The following is a 25,555-nucleotide window of genomic DNA, read 5'->3' as shown; positions in this document are numbered from 1 at the left end:
TTCCTAATACTGTCAAGGATGAAGCCAAGAAAAGGAGACACATGTGTATGCATGAGTATTATTATATATGTATATACATATATTTGTTTATTCACAAGTATATATAACAGGAGACATATATGTACTCATAAACACACACAATTATAAACATCTAAAACAGGCAGATAGTTTTAGATCTGATTGTTTCTACTTTCAAAAATTTTAGAGCTCTGCATTTTAAAGACTACTTTTTTAATAATAGCTTTTTATTTTCAACAAACATACAAAGTTAGTTTTCAATATTCACCCTTGCAAAACCTTGTGTTTCAAAATTTTTCCCTCTCTTTCCACTACCACTTCCCCTGGACAGTAAACAATCCAATACAGGTTAAACATGTGCAATTCTTCTATACATATTTTCACAATTATCATGCTGCCCAAGAAAAATCAGATCAAAAAGGAAAAAAATGAGAAAAAAGCAAATAACAATAAAAAGGTGAAAATATTATGTTGTGATCCATATTCAATCCTCATGTTCTTTTTCTGGATGAAGATGGCTCTATCATAAGTCCATTGGAATTGTCCTGAATCACCTCATTGTTCGAAAGAGCCACATCCACCAGAGTTGAACATCACATAATCTTGTTATGTATAATGTTCTCTTGGTTCTACTTCACTTAGCATCAGTTTATGCAAGTATCTATAGGCTTTTCTTTTTTTTTTTCCCTGAGGCTGGAGTTAAGTGACTTGCCCAGGGTCACACAGCTAAGAAGTGTTAAGTATCTGAGACCAGATTTGAACTCCTGTCCTCCTGAATTCAGGGCTGGTGCTCTATCCACTGCGCCACCTAGCTGCCCCTCTATAGGCTTTTCTGAAATCATCCTGCTGATAGTTTCTTATAGAACAATAATATTCTAAAACATTCATTTACCATAACTTATTCAGCCATTCCCCAACTAATGGGCATCCACTTAGTTTGAAGACTTATTTTAGACATTTTCTTGGCTTGTAATTCCCTTTGCTTAAAAAAGATCCAGTTCATTTAACTTTTTCTACCCATTTTTAATATTTCTCTAATCTTTATAATGTTCTAGAATCTTCAACTTCTTTGTATTTGAAATTGTATATTCAAAGAGGTTATTAGAACTAGTGAAACAGTATGATATGTGTGTCAAGATGGGGTAGCATGGGGCCCTTTGACTCAAAGATTCTCTTCTATTGATTTTATATGATGCCTGAAATGTGGCCCATATTAAACACAGGGTTATTATCTAGGAGAAAGTGATATTAAGATTTTCTCAGCTTTTAATGCTAGTTTTAGTTAGCTATTTAGATTTTAGGCATTGAACTTGGTCAAGGAAAAGTAGGGGGGGAAAAAAACCTAATAATTATTGAGTTTAGGGAGAAGGAAAAAGATCCAGAAAGATCTTTAGTTTCACTCTGAACAAACATTTTTGAACCATGTATGATTTGCAGAAAATTGTGTTGTTATTTCAAAGTTACCCTCTTGAGCAGTTATTATTTTTTATTATTTTTTTTTAACAATTCAATTTTATCTTCAGTTCCAAATTCTTTCTCTTCCATTTCCTCTTCCTCCATTCATTGAGAAAGCGAGAGAAACAAAACCTATTACAAATGTGAATTGTCAGGTAAGACAAATCTCTACATTACCTATTTCTTTCTTGCCCCCCAAATATGCTTCAATCAACACTCTGAATTCATCAGCTATGTGGAGGTAGTATGTTTTTATTGTGAGTCCTCTGGAACTATAGTTGATTCCATTATGTTGATCAGGATTCCCAAATTTCAAAGTTGTTTGTTTTTATGTAATTGTTGATATCTTGGGAAGGCTTAGGGCAGACACCTGATTGGCCTAGCTTCCTGAAGTTTAAAACTCCTGAATTGGTACTTTGTGGTTTTGCTTTCAACTTCTCCCACAACCATCCCCAACTCCTAACTGGGGTTTTGGGCCCTACTTGATCTTACTCTAGATCTCTTGGTTTTTGCATTGACATTCCCTGACCCACAATGTTCCTCCTCCTTCCAATTTGAGTTTCAGAGCCCTGGTTCTTCTAGGACCTCTCTGGCAACCCAGGATGAAGTGTTAGGGGTCTCAGAGTACTTGACCCTAAGCTGTTAGAATCTGATCATTGCAGCTTTGTTGGTTAATGTCTCTGATTGTTATCCATCCACTGCCCATCTCCAGGGATGGACATTCCTATCCCATGGAATGCGAGGATTCCAAAGTCTCTTTATCCTGGAACTTTCTCAGAAGAAAAATCTCCAGCTATACTGGTGCTCACTTTGGAGAAGGGATCCTTTTCCCTACTTTCCATGGGCTTCTAGTCTACTTTTTGTGCAGTTTTGGGGTGGAAGATGCCACTTACTGGAGGTTCCCATTGACATTCTAGATTATTTGTTGTGTTTTAAATTTCAGGATTTTGTTGGAGTAGGTATGTGGGAATTGAGCAGTTTCTCATTCAAGCAGCTATTTTTGTCAAGAAGTTATTAGCTTAGTGCAGATTGGTTTGAAGGCATATTTTTAATTATTCCACTTATACTATTCCCCACATCACTAAATGCACATAAGTCGGTTTTCCTAAGGCTCTTCTCTTTCTCCCCCCACCCCCACAAACTCATCCATGTTGAAATAGGTAAAATAGAGAAGAGAGAGCAAGATGCTACTGAATTTGAGTGGGAGTCAATTCTAAATAGTCTAAGAAACCTAGAAATGTATATATTTCATTCACTGAATGAGTCAACTCTCAATTCATGAAAATGGATCCATCAGAAATATTTAGGATAGCTGGCAATTTAATTTCACAATATTGGTTAAGGATTTCAGTGCTTTAAAGCAGGGAATTTTGATCAGGACAACAAACCATTCATTTTCTCATAACATTATGCACTGTAATGAATCACAATCTGGAAATAATTTCCCCAAAAATTCCAATTGTTTTTATTAAAAAACAAAAACAAAAACTTAAGGCACTTGTTATTGTACATATTTACACATCCCTCATAAATACATTTTCTTAACTCTTAATGATATGGACTCAGATGCTATGTTGTACAATTTCTAGGGCGAGGAAACTAGTATGATGGATTTAAGGCATTTGTTTATTCCAATAAAACAAGATATTTGAAGAATATATTAAGACTTAGAAAACTATTCACAACTTTAACATAATTTAATAGCCTTGTGATAAGCAAGTGATAAAATAAAACTATGCATATTTGTATACAAAAATTCTCAGAAGTACAAATATTTATAAGTAGAATACTGAATAAAACATTTATACAAAATTAGCATTTCTAGGGGATGCCATCATTAGAACTAGATTCCAAATTAGAAAATGTTATAGCATTAACTGTAGAAAATTAATGTTTCATATTAAACATCATCATAAGAATTGTAATAATTTTAAATCTCAACTTAAAAATCTGTGTTCACAGGTATAGGATAAATTCATTATTCTCTTTGTGTGTGTGTGGGACAGATGCAAGACCCCCTTTCTTAATTAACTAATCAGAGACATCTTCAGGTTCAAAGAGAAAGCCTTTATTTAGTCCCTGCAGGGAGAGGCCCAGACACATCTGGATAGATGTGGCCCAGCTCACTGGATCAACTAACAGGATGTAATCATCCTTGACCAATGGTCACCAACGTTGGCTGCCTCTGACAGGTTGTGTCACTTCCTGTAACTTCCTGTATCCCAGGGTTTAAAATTCATCCCTCCAGAAATCATATAACCATTCCCACCCCCTCCGTCCCCCCACCCTCTTCCAGTTCTGGGAACAGGAATCATGTGACTCAATCAGTCCCATTTATCTTCATTGCCCTACTTTCCCCTTAAGGTTGTCTTGTATGTACCAACTACTTATTTACATGTTTCCTTCTCCCTAATTAGAATGGAAGCTCCTTAGGAGCAAATACTGCTTTTGTCTTTATTATCCAGAGCTTAACACAGCCTCTGGCACATTATAAACATTTAATAAATGCTTGTCCATTGATATCCTTACTTCTTCTTTGGTGTAAAAAGATAGGAACCCAGTCTCAGTCAAAATTATCTTAGTCAAAAATTAGCCCAGTGAGGTATATCATGTCTCATTTTCCAGTTGCTGCTTTACTTGGTTCCCTTTAATGGGAATCAATGACCTCCAGTACATGTACAATTACATAAAAACACTGTCACAGTATTGGGGTGAACTGAATGCCCACCTAACTTGAAAATAGTGTTTCCTCTCCATACTTCAGGAAATGAAGAACCAAAGCTTTTTTAAGATGAGAAGCTGTGTCATTCCAAGTAAAATTATGAGCAAGAAATGAATTTTTGAGAGGAAAGAAGTCTTACTTATAATCAAAATGTGTAGTATAAGTAGCAGTTTGCAAAAGTTGACAAGCAGGCATTAATATTTCTCATGGTTTCACATTAGAAAAAAAAAAAACTAGTTACTTCCTCTTTCCCCTTCTCCCTCTCCTTAACTCCTATTTCTCAGCCTAACTTAGGCAAAGGATAAAGGAAAAAAAAAATTCCTCTCTGACCATCTTTAATTTTTTTTAAAAACAATTAAGATTTTAATTTAATTGAAGTATTTAAATTGCATTTAATTTAAATTCAATTTAAATATTTAAATTTGGTTGTCCTCTTAATAAATACTTTGTTCTACATAACCAGAATATATCTGTTGTAAACTGATTGAACAAATGGGAAATTGCACTGTCTACAAGGCAGAAAGTTCTAATATAACATAACTTCTATCTTCAGTTTTTCTACCAGTTAGAGATGTATGACCTAGCAAAACAGTATTCATTCATTTTCTTATATATTCTGTTTCCTATGTTGTGACATGGTCAGCTTAAATGCCCATTAAATGATCTTTTACTTGCATATTCATTTTCATTTTCATTCTATCTCACCATTCTAATAATTAAAATAATAAAAAATGGCATGTGACTGAGTATGAATATTAAAAAAAAAAATAACCAACCAAACTTTCAAGACCTAAAATATTCCTAAAGGCCTTAAATTTGGTCCTGGTGAAATAGACACCATGCTTCTTGAAAGCTTGAAAATGTACCTTTCTTTAACAAATGACAAGAATGGTAAGTTTTTAGAATAATTCAGGGTAGCTAGGTGGTGCAGTGGATAGAGCACCAGCCCTGAATTCAGGAGGACCTGAGTTCAAATCTGGTCTCAGACACTTAATACTTCCTAGCTGTGTGACCCTGGGCAAGTCACTTAACCCCAGCCTCAGGAAAAAAAAAAATAGAATAATTCAGTCCTGGAATGATGGAAGCACAATCTCATCTTCATCCACTCTGTGGTCAAAGCGCACCAAGGAGAAGCCAGCCCAGTGAAAACGTTTCTTTTGGTAGAAGCACCAAATCAGAGCACAAACAATGACTAAGAAAAGTATAACAGCAATGGTGATAGCAGCTGCTCTGTAGTTTGTTCCTGTAACAGAGAGATTAAACGTTGGAGGAAATGAGAGAGGAAAAAATAATTGTTGTTTTTATAGTTTTAATGTAAAAGCTTTTTTTTTTTTTTTTTAAAATATGACAGTACATATAAAATCCTAAAGTGCTTCTTTCAATCAGATACTTCAAAACTGTATGACTGTGGGCCTCTCTCTATCTGACTCAGTTTCTTCATCTGTAAAATGGCAGTAATAATAGCACCTATCTCCCAAGCTTGTTGCGAGAGTCATATGTGATATCTGTAAAGCGCTTTATAAATTATATATAAAGTGTATGTTTTTGTTGTTCAGTTGTTTTAGTTGTTTGACTCTTTGTGACTCAATTTAGAGTTTTCTTGGCAAAGCTAATAGAGTGGTTTACCATTTTCTTCTCCAGCTCATTTTACAGGGAAGGAAACTTAACTTCAACAATTAATTTAGGGAAAAAAACACACACACACACACACACACACAATTTACTATATTTCTTGTTCATTTTTTTAAATCATGTCCCATTCTTTGTGGCCCCAGGGACTTTCTTGGCAGAGCTATTAGAGTGATTTACTATTTCCTTATCCAACTCATTTTATAGATGAGGAACTGAGGCAAACAGGATTAAGTGACTTGCCCAGCTAGTGAGTATCTGAGGCTGGATTTGAATTCAAACCTTCCTGACTCCAGGCACTGTACCATCTAACTGTTCCATTTACTATATAAAATGCATTTAATTAATATTCTGTTGCCTTACATAGCAATTTCTTCTAAAAAAAAAAAAGATCAAGAAACTTTTACAATTCTCATATTCTCAGAGCAGTCTTTTTAAAGTATCATGCTTCAGGATATTTTTTGATCCTAGACAAGATGCTAAAAGCTACAATCTTCTTATGTTTCATTTGCATTGGACTGATCTATAACTACAGAGAATTTTCCTTTGCCCTGCTTAAACTGTTATTTGTGAATCACTTAATACTGTTTAATTTTAAGTGATCAAATCACCAGAGTGATTTAAGCTATAGATTTCTAGCTTTCCACAATTCCAGTTCTACAGTGATTAATAAATTAGCGCCAATGTTTCATCTTTAATATTCTGCTCACTGAAGTGGGAAAGTGTTTTGCCTCCCCTTCACCCCCAACCTGCACATAGAAAGAAGTGATGAATTGTGGAAAAATTCAGCTTTTTCTCATGGAGATAGAGTCATTATTGTGATTTTATACTATGGTACCAGAGAGTAATGAAACATCTGTGTAATTATATTCTTCCCTGAGGATTTTTAGTAGTTAGTAACAATTAAAAACAATCCATGAATAGATTCAAAGTTAAAGTGAAATTTAATGGGTCTGAGAAAAGAAGAAAAGTAAGTTAACAATGAAATAGAAAGCCAATATGAAATCTACACATTCGTATGATCATAATCTTAAGAGTTGAAAGAGACCTTAGACAGCATCTTCTCTACCCTAGTTTTACAGATGAGAAAATTGAGGTATGGACAGGTTAAGTGATTTTCCTTAAAATCACATAACTGGTAAATTCAGGTCCTTTGGGATTAATTTTGGCTTTTTGCTATTGTATTCTGCTGCCTCAATTAAATCAAGTTTTTTCTTTTTGTTTGTTTGTTTTTGTTTTTTCCTGAGGCAATTGGGGTTAAGTGACTTGCCCAGGGTCATACAGCTAGGAAGTGTTAAATGTCAGAGGTCAGATTTGGACTTAGGTCCTCCTGGTGCTCTATCTACTGCACCACTTAGATGCCCTTAAATCAAGTTCTTTAAAAGTTTTAAAAGTTAAAAATTTCTTATAAAATGAAGGAGTTTTAAATTTTTAAAATTTATTTACATGAAGGTTAATATGTTTATTAGTTTCCAAATGAGTCTTCATAATTCAGTGGAGTGTTACTTCAGTGATTGATAAGCCTTGTGAACCAAAGCCAAATCTTTGCCCCTGCTTGGCAATTGTATTATTTTTCTGGCAACGTGCAGCTCTACAGAAGTATTTTAATTTAGTATAAATCTCTACATAATATAAGACCAAGACAAAACTTACCCATAGGGACTTTGCAGACAACTCTTCCATAACCTTGGTCACATTTAACTTTAGTCCACATTTCACTTGAGGCCAGCAAAATGCTACACTTTCCACCAATGTTCTTATTTTCATTTCCCCATTTGACATACTCTGCTACTGAATTATCTGACCAACTCCAAGACTCATCTGTAGGAAGGGATTATAATAAGGTTTGATTATCACCTCTAAGATTTTAACTAAACATACGAGAAGATTATGAATCATGAAGTTATATTCCTTACAATGTGGTTTGGATGAAAGCATCTTCACTACAAATATATTTTTAGCTTTAGAAATAACCCTAATTCCTTCTCTTTGTTTAGTTCAAGGTCAAAAATCATACACCTTTCTTCTGAAAACTTCCACCAATGGAAAACTGCTTTAAATTAATTGTTTAGGTCTTATGCCAAGGTGCAAATACAGATCAAATCACTTTGTAACAATCACTTTTAAGAATTAATATATAAGTACAGTGAAGACTGAACTTTAAACAGCTGCTGTCTCAGTTTTCTTATCTCTAAAATGGAGATAATAGCATTTGTCACAGGATTCTCAAAAATCAACTAGGATAATGTTATGAAGTACCAGCTATTATTATTATTATTACTATTATATTGATCATTTCCAATAGGATGTCACAAAGATATCTTAAAATTCACATATCTAAAATAAAAATCATTCTTAAACCCACCCTCTGCTTCCTATGTCTTGCATATTCCTGTCATTTCTCCTTTCATAGTTTCTGTCATTTCCATTAGGATATAAACTCTTTAGTTTATAAACTTTTATCTTTGTATCCCAATTGCCTTTCTTATAGTAGGTACTCAATAAATGTCTGTTGATTGATTTGCACACAGACTAAACAATCATAGAACCCTTTATCAGTCTTAAAGTTGCAGGAACTTGAACAATGAAGAATTTTTTTGGTAAAGTTCACCATTTTATATTCTCTGGAAAAGGCTAAAAATGAGACAAGTTTCTATGAGACCAGTTGGAGATTTGTCTGCACAATGAACACACAGAAAAGTAATTCTTACCATTAGAGTGTTGAGATAATCCAAGCCAAACTCTCATCGTGACATAATTATGTTCTCTTATCATTCTGCTCACAAACATATTCTCATCTTCATTTTTTATGGTAACAATGGTTGCTGCACTATCTGAAGTAGTATAATTAAGCATATTAAAGGCATATCTACTTTAGAAATTTTCAATATATATACAAATGACTAATCTGTAACACATTAAAAAGAATGCTATTATGGAAAAAAATGTTGATGTAAAAAGATACAATTTGAGCCATCTAAAAATCAATCTTCACCTAAAAATCCTAAGCTTTTATATTGAAACTAACCTAAAAGAGGCCATATATAATCTGTAGTGTCTAGAATTATGCAACACATAAGCTCTATTTCCCTAAAAAGAGAGTCAGTATGGAAGAATGGCTCCCACATTTCAAGATTGATAATTTTGTACCTAAGGGCTTTTAACTTCTTAGAAATATCTTTATGGTGATACTTTTTTTGATCCTTAAGTTTCATTCTTCTGGACTTTCTGTGTCACAACTGCTAGAGATAATGACTAGGGAAATAAGGTGGTGGAAAAACAGCCAACTATTTTTAACTTGACTGAAACATCAGTTTTTAATAGAGAAATTAAATGTTTTTTATATGCTTTGATCCTCAAAATAAGAACTGATTGATAAGTAGAAGATTAGGCTGGATAGCTTTGATTCCTCATGTCTTTATCATCAGTTCACAAGATGCCTCATTTCCTAAGAATTACGGGATCCTGGAATAGAAATGTTTAACTGGGAAGTCAAAGCATGAGCCTTTAAAAGGATTATATAATCCTATGACAATTTCTCATCAGTTTCCAAGTAAAGGGTCAGTGGGCTCAGAATTAAGAATGTCAGCTCCCTGGGGTCAAGAACTGCCACTTTTGGTCTTTGTATGCTTAACACTTAGCCTACAGTCTAGTATATTGTAGAGGTACTCAATAAATGCTTGCTTATTTATTGGTTGGTCCAGCATTGTAGTTAGATTGTTGTCCTCTTCAGGAAGCCATGTTCAGTCTCCAAGAGGAGTCATGGAATAAGAAGGACCTGGAACAGGTGTTTGTGCAGGGGATACAGACACCTAAGAGTTAATGTGCTGTCAGAATAACTTTTGGTAAGATAATTAACAGAAAAGTAAGGTATAGATGTACATATTAAATACATTTTATACTACTTGAATACTACCCTTTGTCCCAAGTTATACATACTGATAATAATAATGAAAGCATGTATTTATATAGTGCTTTAAGACTTGCAAAGTACTTAAATATTATTTCATTTTATCATCATAACAACTATGGCGGATTAAACAGTACTAATATTCTTAATTCACAGAGGAGGAAACTAATGCAAAGTTTAATTGACTTGTCCATGGTCACACAGCTAGGAAATATCTGAAGGTGGAATGACTCCAGGTTTTTCTGATCAAAGCTCAGAATGCCAACCACTGCCCCACCTAGCTGCCTAAAATGATAATAGTATCACTACATGGATAAAAGCTCCAAAGAGAATTTGAATTCTTTACATCCTTTACTGTTAGGGTTTCCTTAATTTATCTTAAGTTTGATATGCGGAATAGCATAACAGATACAATTACTCAACAGCCACCAACCATTAGAATATCTTTTCAGATAAAAAGAAATTAGGAGACTCCTCATAGACAAGAGCAGGATAATTGGATGATTTGTGTGATTAAATTGTTTATGCAAGGATACCTACCAGAAGGACACTACTAGATAAGCAATGAAGAGAGAGGCTTTCCTAATCTGAGTAAATGATCTCCATGACTTGTGTATCCACGAATTGGAGATCCAATGAAATGACCCATACACTTACCTCATTACTGCCATGACTCAAAAATAATTTTTTTTTTACTATTTTCACTAAAACTGTATTGTTATCTAGGATGATATAAATCATTGTGAATTTCTTTGCTTTTGTTCTCTTAATCTCACCCTGAGCTAATTTAAATTAAGTAACAAGTAAAGTACTACTATACCAAGTTCTGGACACAGTTGTTTGGCCTCAGAGAAATTGTATAATGCCTTATCAAATGTATAACAGGAATCTCCAAATGGAATCCATGGGGTCCCTTTGTGTGAAGGACACCGAGATGAGGATTTTTCAACAGGTTGCTGTTTAGCTGCAAAAAAGATTAAGAAGTTCATTTCTTAAAGGTATATGGGAGAAACTATCTTCCAAATAAAATTGTCTCTTTTTTAGCATAGGGTAACCTGTCATCAGGTAGCAATATAAAATCTCATGAAGGGCAAGGATCCTTCTCTTCTTAGAGTTCACTTTTTTGGGATATAGGTTTTTTAAACTATTGTAATTAGAAGACAACCTTCATAGGATCATAGATGAAGAGCTAGAAGAGACCTCAATAAATCTAGTCCATCTTCCTCATTTTGTTGATAAGCAAACTGAGGCCCAGGGTAAGTTAAATGATTTGTTAAGATCATAAAGGAAGTAAGAGATGAAGGCAGGATTTGAACTAGGTCTTCTGAATCTACCTGCCATCATAACATGATACTCTCCTCTCCTTCCAAAAAAGGGGAATAAAACTCAACTTTTATATAAAATTGTAAAGTTTGCAAAACATTCCCCTTACAATAACCCTCTGAGGTAAAATGTATAACAAGTACAATTATTCTCGTTTATTTGTAAGGAAACTGAGATGCAGAGGGAGTAGGATCAAAGAGTTAGAGCTTGAAGGGAATGTAATAATTTCTTCTAAATAATTTTTCTAAAGTATTGTATGGAGGGGCTTGCAAACTATTCTGCTTTGGGAGGTAGTAAATGGCCCTATCCAAGAAGTCTTTGAATGATGGTCAAATGATTATATGTTGGGAATTCTGTAGAGAGTATTCTTATTTAAGTATGTATTGCAATGGAGTGTAACATTCTCTATTGGACTTGGCTCACAGTTGGAAGTGTTTTGTAAACTGTGAACTTATGATTATTTTTATGTTAAAAATAAAAAAGCAAAGATAAGAAACAACTCAGATAATTGCTGAACTTTTCTCTTTCCTTGGATTTTCTGACACTGATTTGCCTCCCTTATTAACCCCAATATCCTCCACTAGAATTGGTGTTGACTGACAGACAGACCTGTTAAAGACCAGCTTAAAAAAGCCAAGGTTTTCTACTACATCTAGTATCATCTCCAGTCAACCTGATATAAATCTTGCCACTGGAGCAAGATAGCTCTGGAGTTAAGAGTGAGGTTGCCAACTTTGCATAGCCTTCCCTCATTTAAATTAATTCACTTATATATCATACCTCCTTGATGTTTCTCCTTTATTCTGAACCAGCTATGACAATAATCATCAACTTGTAACTTGAAATCTGGGTTCACAAAGGCACTTACCCATTCTTGTACTTTCCATCATCAATTTTTTTAAATAGCCTTTTTTTTTCAAAATAAAAAAATGTAAAAATGCCATGCAGGGATCCATATTCAGTCCCCACAGTACTCTTTTGGATACAGATGTCTCTCTTCAAAACAAGTCTATTAGAATACTTGAATCACCTCATTGTTGAAAAGAGCTACATCCATCAGAATTGATCATTGAATAATCTTGTTGCTACATCACTCATTTTGAGGATTCTTTTCATCTCTAGTCTTGAACTTTTTATATCTCTAGTTGCCTAAAGGATATTTCTACATGGCTATCTCAAACTGGTTAGATCCAAAACTATTTCCATTACTAATGCCCTTCCATCCTAACTTCCATGTTATTCTACATGGTAGCACTATTTCCTGGCTGATGAGCATTTGGAATCATTTGCTTGCCTCTCACTTTTCTTTCTACTATAAGTAACAAAAGCAATTTCTATGCTATGATAAGAGAAGTTTTGTTTTAGGACAAAAGATGTTTAGTAGATTAGGTTTAAATAGAAAACTCTGCTAGGGTGTTGGGTCTGGAACTAAGAACTGAGTTAAAAATTCAGCTTCAGATACTTAATGGCTTGGGTAAATCACTTAATCTGCTTGTTTTAGTTTCCAAATCTATAAAATGAGGACAATAATGGCACTTACCTCCCTGGGTTTTTTTATTGATCCAATGACTGACCCAGAATAAGAATTATACTTTGTTACTATTCTTAATCAGTTGTTTTGGTCATATCTGATTCTTTGTGATCCCAATTTGTAGGTTTGTTTTTTTTGTTTTTTTTTTGGTAAAGATATTAGAGTGGTTTGCCATTTCCTTTTCCAACTCACTTTGCAAATGAGGAAACTGAGACAAAAAAGTTAAGTAACTTGCCTAGTGTCACAAACTAATATCTGAGGCCAGATTTGAACTCAGAAAAATGTTCCTGACTTCTGGACCAGAACTCTATCATTGCACTACCTAGCTACCCTAACACTATATAAATATTAATCACTATCTCTCTGACCATTTATAGTACCTTTACCATAAACTTGCAAATGAGAGGCAGCTCATCATTCCAATTTATATTAAGTGATAGTAAATACAATCATTCATTTTTATTCTAGGGGCTAACAATAACTATCAAAGGGTAATTTGAAAAGCTGTTTTAAAGAACTTTTCATTATAAGTTTTTCATACTGGATCAAAGGATTTAGAGTTGAAAGGTATCTTAAAGATTGAATCCAAATTAAAAGATGAAAAAACCAAGGTCACAGAGATTCTAAGTAGCAGAACTGTAATGTGAATTCAGGATCTCTGACTCAATAATGTTTCCTGACTTAAATGTAACCTTTTAAATCTTGGGATAAGGATGAATATTTATTACATTTTAGATCCTATCTATTCTATCAGAACTATCATGAAATTCTAGGACAAATTTTTGATGTGTCATGGATTTCTTCTTAGAACATGAAAATAAATAAAATCAATTATATCAAAATAAAGATATATATTTTTTTTCTCATCCATGTTCATGGGTCCCTGGGCTCTATGTTAAGAAGCCTTACTTTACAGAGACCTCTCTAAAGTTACATGTCTTACAGTTCCTGTGTCCAAAAGTGAGGATTTTACATATATTTTCATTTCAACAATACTGTCTTCAAATGATCTAAATGTTTTCATGGATAAATAATAATTTAAGTCTGTGAAGAGTTCCTACCATCCATAAAACCATGAGATCCTGGACAAGCAATACTTAACCTCAGCTTCCTTACATATAAAACAAGTAGATGAGACCAGATAATTTCTAAGGTACCCTTCCAGCTCTAAAGTTTATTGAGCCTCTGATATTTTTACTGTTGCTGATATCAATGTAGTGAGTTCCCTCACAAAAAGTCTGAGAGAGCTAGCCTGATTCACACATTCAGAAAGGAGAGTGGAACAGGGAGATAGTAGAAGGTATATCTCACTTTACTGGTGGGAGTGGTCAAATACCTTTGATGCAGGCCTCCACTTTCCAGAGAAGGAACCGCCAAGATAGTGTTATATAATATATGCATGCAACAAACAACATTCTTTATAAAGCAAGACTTACCTTTTTTAGGTATATAACAAATAGCACCATCCATAACAGAACTGCACTTTTCATACTTCCAAATTCCATTGGGATGCAAGACAACACAATTTCCCGTAGAATTTTGTTCCTTCCATGGACTATAGTCAAATGTGCTTCCATCAGACCATTCAAAAATTGAATTACTTCCCTATTTTAATGAATAATAATGAAATTCTGAATCTAGATCCAATCTAAATTTGAAAAATACCATATGCACTTAAAATGGAATGACACACTAGTTTTATATTTCTTTGTTTCACTAATTGCATCTTCATTTGGTTTATTAATCTAGGACTTTCAATTTCAGGATTTTACACAAAACTTAGAACACTTTTCTTATAAACAAGTTGAAATTAGAATATCCAGCTTGAGGTTTTATTCTGTCTCTAGATGACTGACTTTTTAAAAAGTTGTTCTATAAATTCTGACAAATGCTGGGAGCCATTTGAATGTAATAATCTTATAGAACTTTTTTCTTTTTAGTTAAAACACATCCTAAAGATGGAGATAAGATATTTAGAGCTAGAAGAAATCTTAGAGATAACTATGTCTAACTCCTTCATTTTACAGATATAACATCAAAATCTTATCTCTTGGAACCTCAACTATAAAAATCTATAAAATGAAGTAGGTCTCTTCAATGTCTATATGATCCTCTGATCCTATTTTATGTATATGAATAAAATTTCTTCAAATTGTCATAAGCAAATGTTTCCCAGCATCTGTTGTAATTCTAGAATGACAATCTCAAAACCTACTACTATCACTTATTTTTCTATATTTGGTTTCTTTCAAGATCACTATACAGGCCATATTTTTTTACATGATTCATTGCCATTGTAGTTTGGTATCAGCTACAATTTAGAAAGAAAAGGTGGAAATAAATCTATTTAATGGTGTCAAAGAAGGAGGGATAGGCACACAAGAAGAGAATGAGTGCTTGTAAGGGGGACCATGTGTATGATATTTAACCCCACAATTTTTACCTCTAATCAAAATCTCAATGGCAACATGGATTTCTGGCGAGATAGATAGTACAATATAATCCAGAGCTATAATAATTCTTAGAATATTTGGGTGCTTTGGACTGGGGAGCAAGAAAAAAATGTTTTTAAAAATAAAGAATTGATATCTAGACTCAATTTAATATACTATACTGAATTATCATGCCAGCTTTGGAAATCATATTCCAAAGACATCAAATTTAGAGTAACTTTTAGAATTAATTATTTATGGGCAGGACCTATTTATGATTCATACATAATTTATGAACTGAATGCTTCTATCTACTAAATGAAGATAATGCTGAATACGTGTGAGAAAACTTTATACACATAATTCTGTAACATGCTACTTACATCATGACTTGACAATCCAGTCCATAATGGAAATCCATCACGTTTTGCAAGATCCTCCAAAAAGAACTGACCATTTTTGTCATGCACACTTGCTAAGGAGCCCTCATTTTGGGAACATTCTTTCAATGCTTCATACCACGTGACTTTTTTTTGAATAACATTATATATGGAATCTTCATATGGAATTAATTGTGGCAGAGTTCTATTGTATTCTTCCTTGTAGTCAACTATAATGTTAACAAGGTATTAGTACTTGAACAAAAATTCAAATTACACTTCAGATAGTCAATTATCTCTTAAATGCCTAATGAGTATAAGGCTATGTGCTAAGGATTTTATAGGGTGATATACTGTTTAAAGGTATGGTGCTCAATTCATCATTAAAAATTTGTAAGTAAATAGAGAATATTTAGAATTAAAGGATGACTATAATATACTTATTTCAAATCAAACACTCAAGTATTTGTAAAGTCCTGTTATAAGCTCACTACTATGCCAGGTTCTTTGAAGGAATAAGCCCCGTCCTCAGGGTGTTTGCAGTCTAGTTGGAGAGAGAAAACACACATATAAAGATTCCCAGCACTATTAAATATTAAGTTGTGTGGTGACAGTAAAGAATTCAGAGAAAGAGAGATCAATGAATTCTGGCTTTGTTAGACAGGGTTTCATAAAGGACATGATGGGGCTTATACTGACCCTTAAAGAGTGAGCTGGATTTAGGAAAACAGGGAGTGAGGTGGAAAGTGTAGTATGGAACAGTTCACATCATGAGATCCTGGACTTAATTTTAAAAATGACAACCAGATTTCAATATAATTGGTTTCTTTTGTAATCTTATGTATTTTGTTGCTGCATTAAAAATATTCTGAAAAGGGATCTACAACAGACTTTAAAAGGCTGCCAAGATGGTCTATAACAGAAGAAAAGTTAGTAGCTTTTGCCGCAGAAGAAGAGAAAAGTACAGATGTGTAGTATAAAATGTCAGACAGTGAAAAGATTGACCTGACTGGAGTAGAGGATTCTTGTTAAGAGATTGGAGTGAAGGGAAGACATTGAAGGCCTAGCTAAAGAATATGGGTTTGATATACAGTAAACAGGAAGCTACTAGATGTTTTCAGAGAATGTGGCAGCATGTTGTGGATCACTGGAAACAGAAATACTACCTAGGATAATATAGCAGTAATGTAGGTATAATTTAAATTTAAGCTATTGTGTGCTAGAATTAGTTTGTAATGGCTTAAGCTGATTGTGAAAATTTCAATGTGAATATATATGTTGAAAATTGGCAAATACTAAAAATTGGGACTTTATTAACTTTTTGATTCTCTAGACTTAAGAAAGTAATGAGTAAAATGATATTAAAACAAATTAAAGTAAATCATACATATATTTTCTCCCCTAGAGAATAAATTGTTAAATATTTCCAGAGCACCACTAGTTATCTACTCTATGTGAGTATTATTTTTTGTTTGTGAAGACTGGTGATAGGACTGAATAATGACATTTTAGATCATGTCATTCTCCTCAAGTCTCATAGTCCCAGAATGTCAGACTTGGAAGAAATTTTATAGACCGTTTAGTCTGGGTCCCTTTGTCAGATGAAGAAACTGACTCCTGAAGGTTAAGTGATTGGCCTAAAGTTACTAATAGTTACTAAAGATGGCTTGTAGGTGACATGTCAGAATTTCCACAAAGGGGCATCTGGATGGGCCCCAGATAAAATGAAATCAAATTCAAATATTTACTTATAAGAAATGGGATGTTAAGACAAAATGAAATACAGTTCCTGGTCCCTGATATTGTTTTCTCTTTCAAGGAAAAGAAGTCTAAGATGGATGGGGCCTTAAGAGGATAACTAGTTTGCCTCACTACTAACTCTTTAATGGGCCATAATCTGACCCATCCCTGTGAAGGGTGACACTCATATGACACCAGTCTAAGACTGGTGAATATATTATAGAAAGACCTAGGAAATGGTCAAATGAGATACTTCATCCCCTTTATCCATTTACTTACAGCATTCTAGTAAGATATTAAGTAAAAGAAGGAGGCTGCTAATATCTATCAGCAGACTGTGAAAACTGCTTCTATATTTCCATTAAGAGCTACCTCTTGTCTAACCTAGTATTTCAAAACTAAATTGAATTTGTACCCCACATTCTCAATAAATGATGCCAGTTATTATTTGTAGTCATTTCTGGTAAGTTGTAATTAATAGTTGCTCACACACTTTAAGGTTTTCTTATAGCAACCTTATAAGGTAAGTAGAGCAAGTATTCCTATTTTAGAGATGAGAAATGGAGAGGTTAGTAAGTGTTGGAGCTGTGACTTGAGCTCAGGATATCTAGCTTTAAGTCCAGTGTAATTATAAAGAAGCAATATGGCAGAGTAGATGGAGTTCCAGACTTGAATACAGACCTGGATCTGAATTCTACCTTATATATATCTAGCTGTATGGTCATAGACAAGTCCCATAACTTCTGGGTACTTCAGATTTTAAAGCTGTAAAATGGGGATGAAAATACTGCAAAGAATTATGAGGAAGGTGCTTTTAAATCCTTTGATTATTATTTAAATATATTATTAAATTTTTACACTTTACAAAATAAGGGAAAGGCAATTCTTTAGCTTACATTTTATTTTTATTTCCTTATTTTTTTTGGTAGTTGTAAGAAGTTGTTGTGGTTGTAAGAAGAACTGAACTTATGATTTCACTGATATAGGAAAATTCTGGTGACAAACTCTCTTTACTAGAGTAGATCAGCACTAACTCTGCAGCTTACAGTGTCAGAGAATTAATTAGTGGCATTGACTGGTTAAATGAATTAATCACCCAGAGTCCCACAGTTAGCATTTGTCAGAGGCCAAACTTTAACACGTCTTCCTGATCTGACTGGTTCTCTATACCCTGTATCTTGCTGCTCTCCTTGAATTCAGATCTTCAGTAACCACTGTCCAACTTAAAAAAAATCCAATCTTAAACTATGACAAGTTTAAAGATCAAAAAATAGAGGCCAGTACTTGCTTTTTAGATTTTGCAGACTTTCCTCTTGAACTATCTTTAAGCTCTCCACATTTTTTCTAGTCAATAGGCTGCAAATGGATTCAATTTCCAAGGTCCTAATCAATCACAGGATTACATCCCTAATATTTTTCTAGGCAGATTTTTGGATCACTTCCCATTATGCTAAAAAACTGTCACCTGTAAATTTAAATTCTCCCTTTCTAATTATAATGAGAACAAAGTCATTTTAACTAGTATTCAGTCCTGTTTCATTTTTCTCTTAATTATCACAATTGGATTCATTAACTTACCCATTTCAATTTTACAAGCAAGAATGCTGTGTTGGTGAAAATAAAGAGCTTCTCCAACAGTATCATAATGGTAGATATCCCAAAAGCCATCAGTATTCAAGCCAGAAAAAAATTCCCTGGTTTTTATTGTTTGTCTTCCTGTTCTCCAGTTTGTATAGGACAAGGCAGTCTTGTCAGACCACTTCAAAGAACCATCTAAAGAGAAGAAAAACATCCTCAATTAAAAAAAAATTCTTATCTTATTTTTTTTTCACTTAATATTTTATTTTTTTCCAATTACAGGTAAGGATAATTATCTATTTTCATTTTCATAAGATTATGAGTTTCAAGTTTGTCTCCCTCCCTCTTTTTCTTCCTCCCTGCTCAAGACAACAAGCAATCTAGGATGATACGTACAATCATTTAAAATATATTTCCATAATAGTAATGTTGTGAAAGTAGAATCAGAAAGAAGGAAAAAAACATAAAGAAAAAAAGGCAAAAAACAAATAAAAAGCAAAAAATAGTATGCTTCAATTTCATTCATCTCTATAGTTTTTTTGTCTGGATATGTATGGCATTTTCCATTCCAAGTCTTTTGGAACTATCTTGGATCACTGTATTGCTGAGAAGAGCTAAGTCTATCACAGTTGATCATTATAAAATGTTGCTGTTATTGTGTACAATGTTCTCCTGGTTCTGCTCACTTCACTCAGTATCAATTTATGTAAGTCTTCTCAGGTTTTTCTGAAAGCATCCTGCTCATCATTTCTTATAAAACAAGTATGTTACATTCATATACTACAACTTGTTCAGCAATTCCTCAGTTGTTGGGCATCCCCTCAATTTCCAAGTCTTTGTCAACACAAAAAGAATTGTTACAAAGATTTTTGTATATGTGGATTATTTTTCCTTTTCTTTTTAAAGGCCTTTTTTGGGATATAGATCAGTAGTGACACTGCTGGATCAAAGGGTATGCAGTTTTATAGCCCATTGGGCATAGTTCCAAATTGCTCTCCAGAATGATTGGATCATTTTACAACTCTACCAACAATGTATTAGTCTCCTATTTTCCCATATTCCCTCCAGCATTTGTCATTTCCTTTTTCCACCATCTTAGCCAATCTGATAGGTGTAAGGTAATACCTCAGAGTTGTTTTAATTTGCATTTCTCTAATCAATAATAATATAGATCATTTTTTTCACATAACTATAGATAGCTTTATTCATCTGAAAACTGCCTGTTCATATCGTTTGACCATTTATCAAGTGAGGAATGACATATTCTTATAAATTTCATTCAGATCTTTATCTAATCTAGAAATGATCTCCTCAACATTTAGAAACAAAACACATTTGGGGTTGCTAATAGGTTAACTTGACAACTTCCTCATAGCCTTTCTTTTTTTAATCCTTGATACTTTCAGAACAGTGGAATCACCTTTTCCCTTTCATAGATTTCGAGTGCTATATGCCATGCTTTTGACTAAGTACATTTAAAATATAATTTCCTCATACGTCAAAATCTTAAGGGAACTATAAGATCAAATTTGGAAATCAGCATTCTTGTTCTGAACTATTAGCATTTGGAAATACTTCAATAATTTTTAACTTGGTAAAAGGAATTAGACTACAGCAAACACAGGTGTATAAATTTTTGCCTATTTCTTCAGACATTATTACATTTACTTACATGATTTCCCTCCTATTTTTTGTCCTAAATTGTGACAATGAGAAAGTGTTCTAGGTTAATAGCCAAGGACCATTAACTTTGGCAGTTGTTAAATAATTTTCTCAAGAGGGAATGTCTTGGCTATCAATTACATCAACTATTGGGAAGTATTTGAAGGCTTGATAAGTGAAATTGAAGAGGCACAAACAGGAGTTGAACATTCACCCATTGGCTTTTATGAAGAAAGTTTTAATTAACCACAGCGTATACCTTTTCAACTAATTTTATCAGGGGTTCAAGGTTACTGCTAAGTAGAATTAATTTAAGCAGATTTTAAAGACTGTGTCTTTTCCTGAAAAGTGATGGTGGAGGGGGAGAAAATGTACCAGCAAATATGGTATATGCTAGAGTCATAAATTTCAACGTGGCATTTAGTGCTATAGTCCAGTCTTATAAGTAGTTTTCAAAAAAGGTGCCAACCTCATCAAAATTCTAATTGGCATAACAAATGGTGCCAGGTTCATCCATGTTCCAATTTTCTTACCAGTTTTTGGCCTAGCTATTCCCATTTCCCTACTGGTTCTCATATCACTTGGCAAAGAATCTAAGCATCTGTCTATAGTAATTATGCTAAGGAGAAGCAGTACATATGTTTACATTTTATGGCCTGCTGCTTTATTTTTATGGTTATCTTAACCAACAGAGAATAAGGCATATGCTTCAATGTCAAGGTCAAGGGTACCTCATTTCTCCCAAAATTCTTTGCTCCCCCTTTCACTTACTAAACAGATATACATATTACATAGTTCCTAAGAAAAAAGAACACTTGCTTATCTAGAGGGAGTATCACCTGGTGGCAGGCATTTCTTAGTGGCTACGTTGTGGCTCTATCATCTTGTAACTTCTTTCTCTATCCCATGGCCTTATCTTGAGCCAATCAAAATTTTTAAAAACCAAGCAACAAAATACTATTTACAGAGTTGGATTATAGAATGAAAAAAAAAAAAAAACTTCAAACTGATCTCATCTGAAAATCAGAATGTTGGACTGTCTGCATCATGAAGGGACAGATTCAAGTTTCAACTCAAATTCTTACTAGTTAAGTAACCCCGAGGGAGCAACTTAATCTCTGTCAGACTCAGTTTGCTTATCTGCAAAATGGATATAAAAATACTTGTAATATCTATATCCTGGATACAGAGGACTCAAATGTGATAATGTAATTAAAGTGCTTTGTAATTGTTAAATTGTATACATGTCAATTATTATTATTGTTATTATTAAGCTAGTTGCTTAACACATTGAAATCATTCTTCTTGAGAATTCTGTCTAGAAATTTCACCCATTTTCAAAAAATTTTTTTTCATTTATATCTAAAAGATATTAGGAAGAAAAACAATAGGAGGCCAAACTACAGATCTGCCTTTTATCATCCACTAAATTATAAATTTGTCATAAATATTCCCTGCCCCTCAAATGATGGCAAAGGAAAAATTCATAGCTTGACCTAGATTTCTGTGCTGTTCATTGGCACTTGGCTACCCATTTGTATGGGGAAGAGTGAAATGGGGTGATATTATTTATGGTTAGGAGAGGCAAAGATGTTATATGTATTAAACAGCAGGATAAACAGAGTGATTGATCTATATACCAAAGTGATTAGTATATACCAGTATACTAGTGTGATTAGTATATACACACACACACACACACACACACACACACACACACACACACACAAATACAAATGCCAATCAATTCACTCCAAAGCCATAAGAACTCTCTAGGAACTATTAATCATTACTAAAGTAGGAATGGGGATTAAATAGAGGTTTATTTATAAATAAACTATTAAGTTTATTTCAATAAATGACTGAAATGGAGTTGATGATTTCCAGATTCTCTTTTGTCTTACTTTTTTTCACTGTCTTTCATCATTCTGGGCATGTATACATACACACACATTTCTGTATATCTATCTATCTAGTCATATATATATATATATGTATGTATGCAATACATACATATATGTATTTTAGGAAGCTTATATTCTTTAAAGCTTCCTAAAAACATGTATATATATATATATAAATACATATATATATATAAGTAATACTTGCATATGATTCCAAACTTCTGTTCCCCAGATCCCTTTTCTGCTACCCATTTCCAGATCTTCCATGATATATCTAATTAAAGGAAAAATCATTTCCCATTATTTGCCTCTAAGTTTTGGCCAGGATAGAGTGTAAGTAAGAGGTGATAATGGAACAAAAGATCTCACAATTTACAAAAGACAAAGATATTACTTTTTACTTCTTTGCCCTATATTCTAAATATGGAGCTATATATTCCAATGATCACTCATACTTTTGTAAATTGACAAATAAATAATTATGTAGAACAAGATCACACAGAGAGTGAAAAGGACTTTAGACATGACTCACCATCATAAGTTATACCCAACAATACCCACGAAGCCATATAATTGAAGTACAGAAGCTGTTCAAGAACAAAGTCATTCTCTCTCTCATTTCGAATACTCAGAGCATGTGCCTTTGGATCTATTAAATCAAAAGTCTTCCATTAACTGCATGTCAAAACTGATAACATTTAATATTTAAGTTTGCTTTGATAAATGAATTAATCAGAGTTCAATTACAATGAAAGATTATTCTAACATGTCAATATAAACACCCCCCCTACACTCCTAAAAGCAATAAGGAGGTCAAGAAGTTAAATCTAGTCTACATAAAGCAGAGAACTAGTTGCATAGGACAAAAATGAAAACATGTTTATACCCTTCACTTTTGAACATCAAAACACCTTTTCATACTATACCAACCCATTTCTGTGGAGGACAATAAAATTATTCATATTAATAGTATGCTTTAAGAGTCTATGTCACAAAATGACTTTCTAATAATTAACCCTTTTAAGTGGTGTGAGACAAACTCACCTTGTCATAAATTAAACTGAATTGTGAATAACATTCTATATATAGTCAGTTCTTGCTTTATGTAGGTTAACATTGTGCAAATTTAACTTTATGTAAAGAAATCTGAAAGAAATCAGGATCAGGGAGTGATTGTGAATGTCAAGACATATTATTTTACATCCTATCTTTGCCCAGGCAGTTGTAGCTTTGGCTACAGATAAGGACTTGACATTGAGAAATTTCTGGAAGTCTTATAATATTTACCATGCAATCTGGACTATTGCTAAGGCTACTGGAAGATGTAACAGAAACATTTATAAAGAGAGTTTGGGGAGAAAAGTGCGCTAGCAGTCTGTTCCCAATTTTTGTGTATTTGATAAAGATGAAACATCTGAAGAAGTAATAAGATTATAAAATTAACACAAGAATCAGAAATCGAAGTAAATGAAAATGATGTGAAGGACCTCATTGAATCTCATGGAGAATTGTCGAATGAGGATTTCATTGAGGAGATAGCTGCAAAGATTGCAAAAAAAATGTAATCTTGAGAAACCAAGGCCAAACAAAAAGGGTTCACAATGAAACAGTAGACAGAATTATTTCATTATTTGAGGGAATTTATTTTTCTTTTATTGAAAAGACAGACCCAAATATGTCAAGCTATTTAAAAATTCTAAGTCTAGAAGAGAATAATATTGCTTAGTACCATCAGATGTGCAAAGAAAAAAAGATAGCCACTGTCCAAATAAAGATAAGAGTAGTGCAATGGGTGGGGAAGGGGCAACACTTATGTTAACTGTACAGTACTGTGCATTCTTTATCATTAATTTTACCTTTCATTTCATAATCCTGTTTATTATCATGGTACAGTATTTAAAAACAGCATTTTAGTACATTCTATGATTTGTATAAAGGTATTATTTTGTGTATGACTTTTGTTATATAAGGCTTAAAGAAGTGGATTATGTACAGGCAAATTCACATTATATAAAAAGTTTTTTACATAGATGTCTGTGGAACAGTCCACTTATGTAAGATGAGAACTCTCTGAAAAAAGCTTTCAGTATATTAGGAAAATTTAAATGTGTCATCTTCCTATAAATTATAGCTAATAAACCTCAGCTATCCCTTTCCCCTCTTCTCATCATTTTAGCAACTTTCCTTCAGGGGACACTTTTCTGAGTAAATGCTGTTTTTCTTGGGTAAGAGTATCAAAGTAGTAATAAGGAAGACCCTGAGAAAAAGTGTTTATGAGCCACCCACAACATAAGTTCATTTTTCTATCTGCAGGGATCTTGGTCAAATCAAGTTGATCTATGGTTCTCTCTCTTATCAGGAGAAAAACACAGATAGATGAAATTTTGATAGATTGAAGAGATTTCACTCTCCTTATACACATTTAAAGCCATTTATAACATGCCCCGCCACTACCTTTCCAGTTTTTAACACATTCTACTCTCCTTCCCTTCCCTCCCCACCATGTATTGTTCAGTCTAGTGACAGTGACCTCCTTCCTATTTCTCATGTAAAACACTCCATCTCCTAATTCCAAAACGATTTTACTGAGTGTCTCCCATCCCTAGAATGCTCTCCCTCTTAGCTTCCTTTAAGTTCCAGCTAAAATCCCACATTCTACAGGAAACTTTTTCACAACCGTTCTTAATTCTAGTGTCTTCCCTTGGTGGATTATTTCCTATTTATCCTGTACATAGCTTGTTTGTACATAGTGGTTTGCATGTTTTCTCCCACTTGAGATTGTGAGTTCTTCAGGGGAAGCAACTGTCTTTTTGCCTTTATTTATATACCAGCATTTGGTATGGTGCCTAACACATAGTAGGCATTTAAAAAATGCTTATTGAACTATAAAGCTTGTACACATACAACAGGACAAGCTTTCTAGAGGCCAGGACCAGTACAATCAAGCACCAGGCAATACAGGAAACTCACACCAGAGGATTAGGTGGGAAAGGCACACTCAAAAATACTTCTGCTTAAAGGGAATGATCCCTCAAACCTACTTTTCTAGCAGTAGTGGAAATGGAGCCACTAACCTGTACATTAGAATCCCTATGGAGCACATATTGACTTAGTTTTAAAATGTAATGTGATGGATGTCTCTATATCTTTATTTTGTTAAATGTTTTCCAATTATATTTTAATCTAGTTTGGGCTGTACTGAGGAGTATTTGTTGCAGGAACATATCTATTCTAAGAGATTCAAGTTTATAGGACCAATACTTGCCAAATA

General features: G+C 33.5%; 1 protein-coding gene across 2 annotated transcripts in view; it reads right to left on the bottom strand.

Annotated features, from left to right (window-relative positions):
- LOC141562947 (CD302 antigen) overlaps nt 1–25,555 on the bottom strand; it is a 180,514-nt gene that overhangs the window by 64,467 nt on the left and 90,492 nt on the right. Inside the window, exons 28-35 of one of the 2 annotated variants that reach the window (XM_074303318.1) lie at nt 22,817–22,933; nt 18,719–18,913; nt 15,404–15,630; nt 14,025–14,193; nt 10,555–10,698; nt 8,536–8,658; nt 7,478–7,645; nt 5,165–5,438 (exon numbers count right to left, since the gene is read on the bottom strand). In XM_074303318.1, coding sequence (XP_074159419.1) covers nt 5,260–5,438; nt 7,478–7,645; nt 8,536–8,658; nt 10,555–10,698; nt 14,025–14,193; nt 15,404–15,630; nt 18,719–18,913; nt 22,817–22,933 — 1,322 coding nt within the window. In that variant the 3' untranslated portion in view covers nt 5,165–5,259. Of the gene's footprint in view, nt 1–5,164; nt 5,439–7,477; nt 7,646–8,535; nt 8,659–10,554; nt 10,699–14,024; nt 14,194–15,403; nt 15,631–18,718; nt 18,914–22,816; nt 22,934–25,555 lie in introns of those variants that run through there. The other variant, XM_074303320.1, reaches the window with a different exon arrangement.

The sequence above is a fragment of the Sminthopsis crassicaudata genome, chromosome 3, assembly GCF_048593235.1.
Source record: "Sminthopsis crassicaudata isolate SCR6 chromosome 3, ASM4859323v1, whole genome shotgun sequence".
NCBI classification, from domain to species: domain Eukaryota; kingdom Metazoa; phylum Chordata; class Mammalia; order Dasyuromorphia; family Dasyuridae; genus Sminthopsis; species Sminthopsis crassicaudata.
Note: the sequence above shows the minus strand (reverse complement) of the source record. Positions and strands in the feature narration are given on the sequence as shown.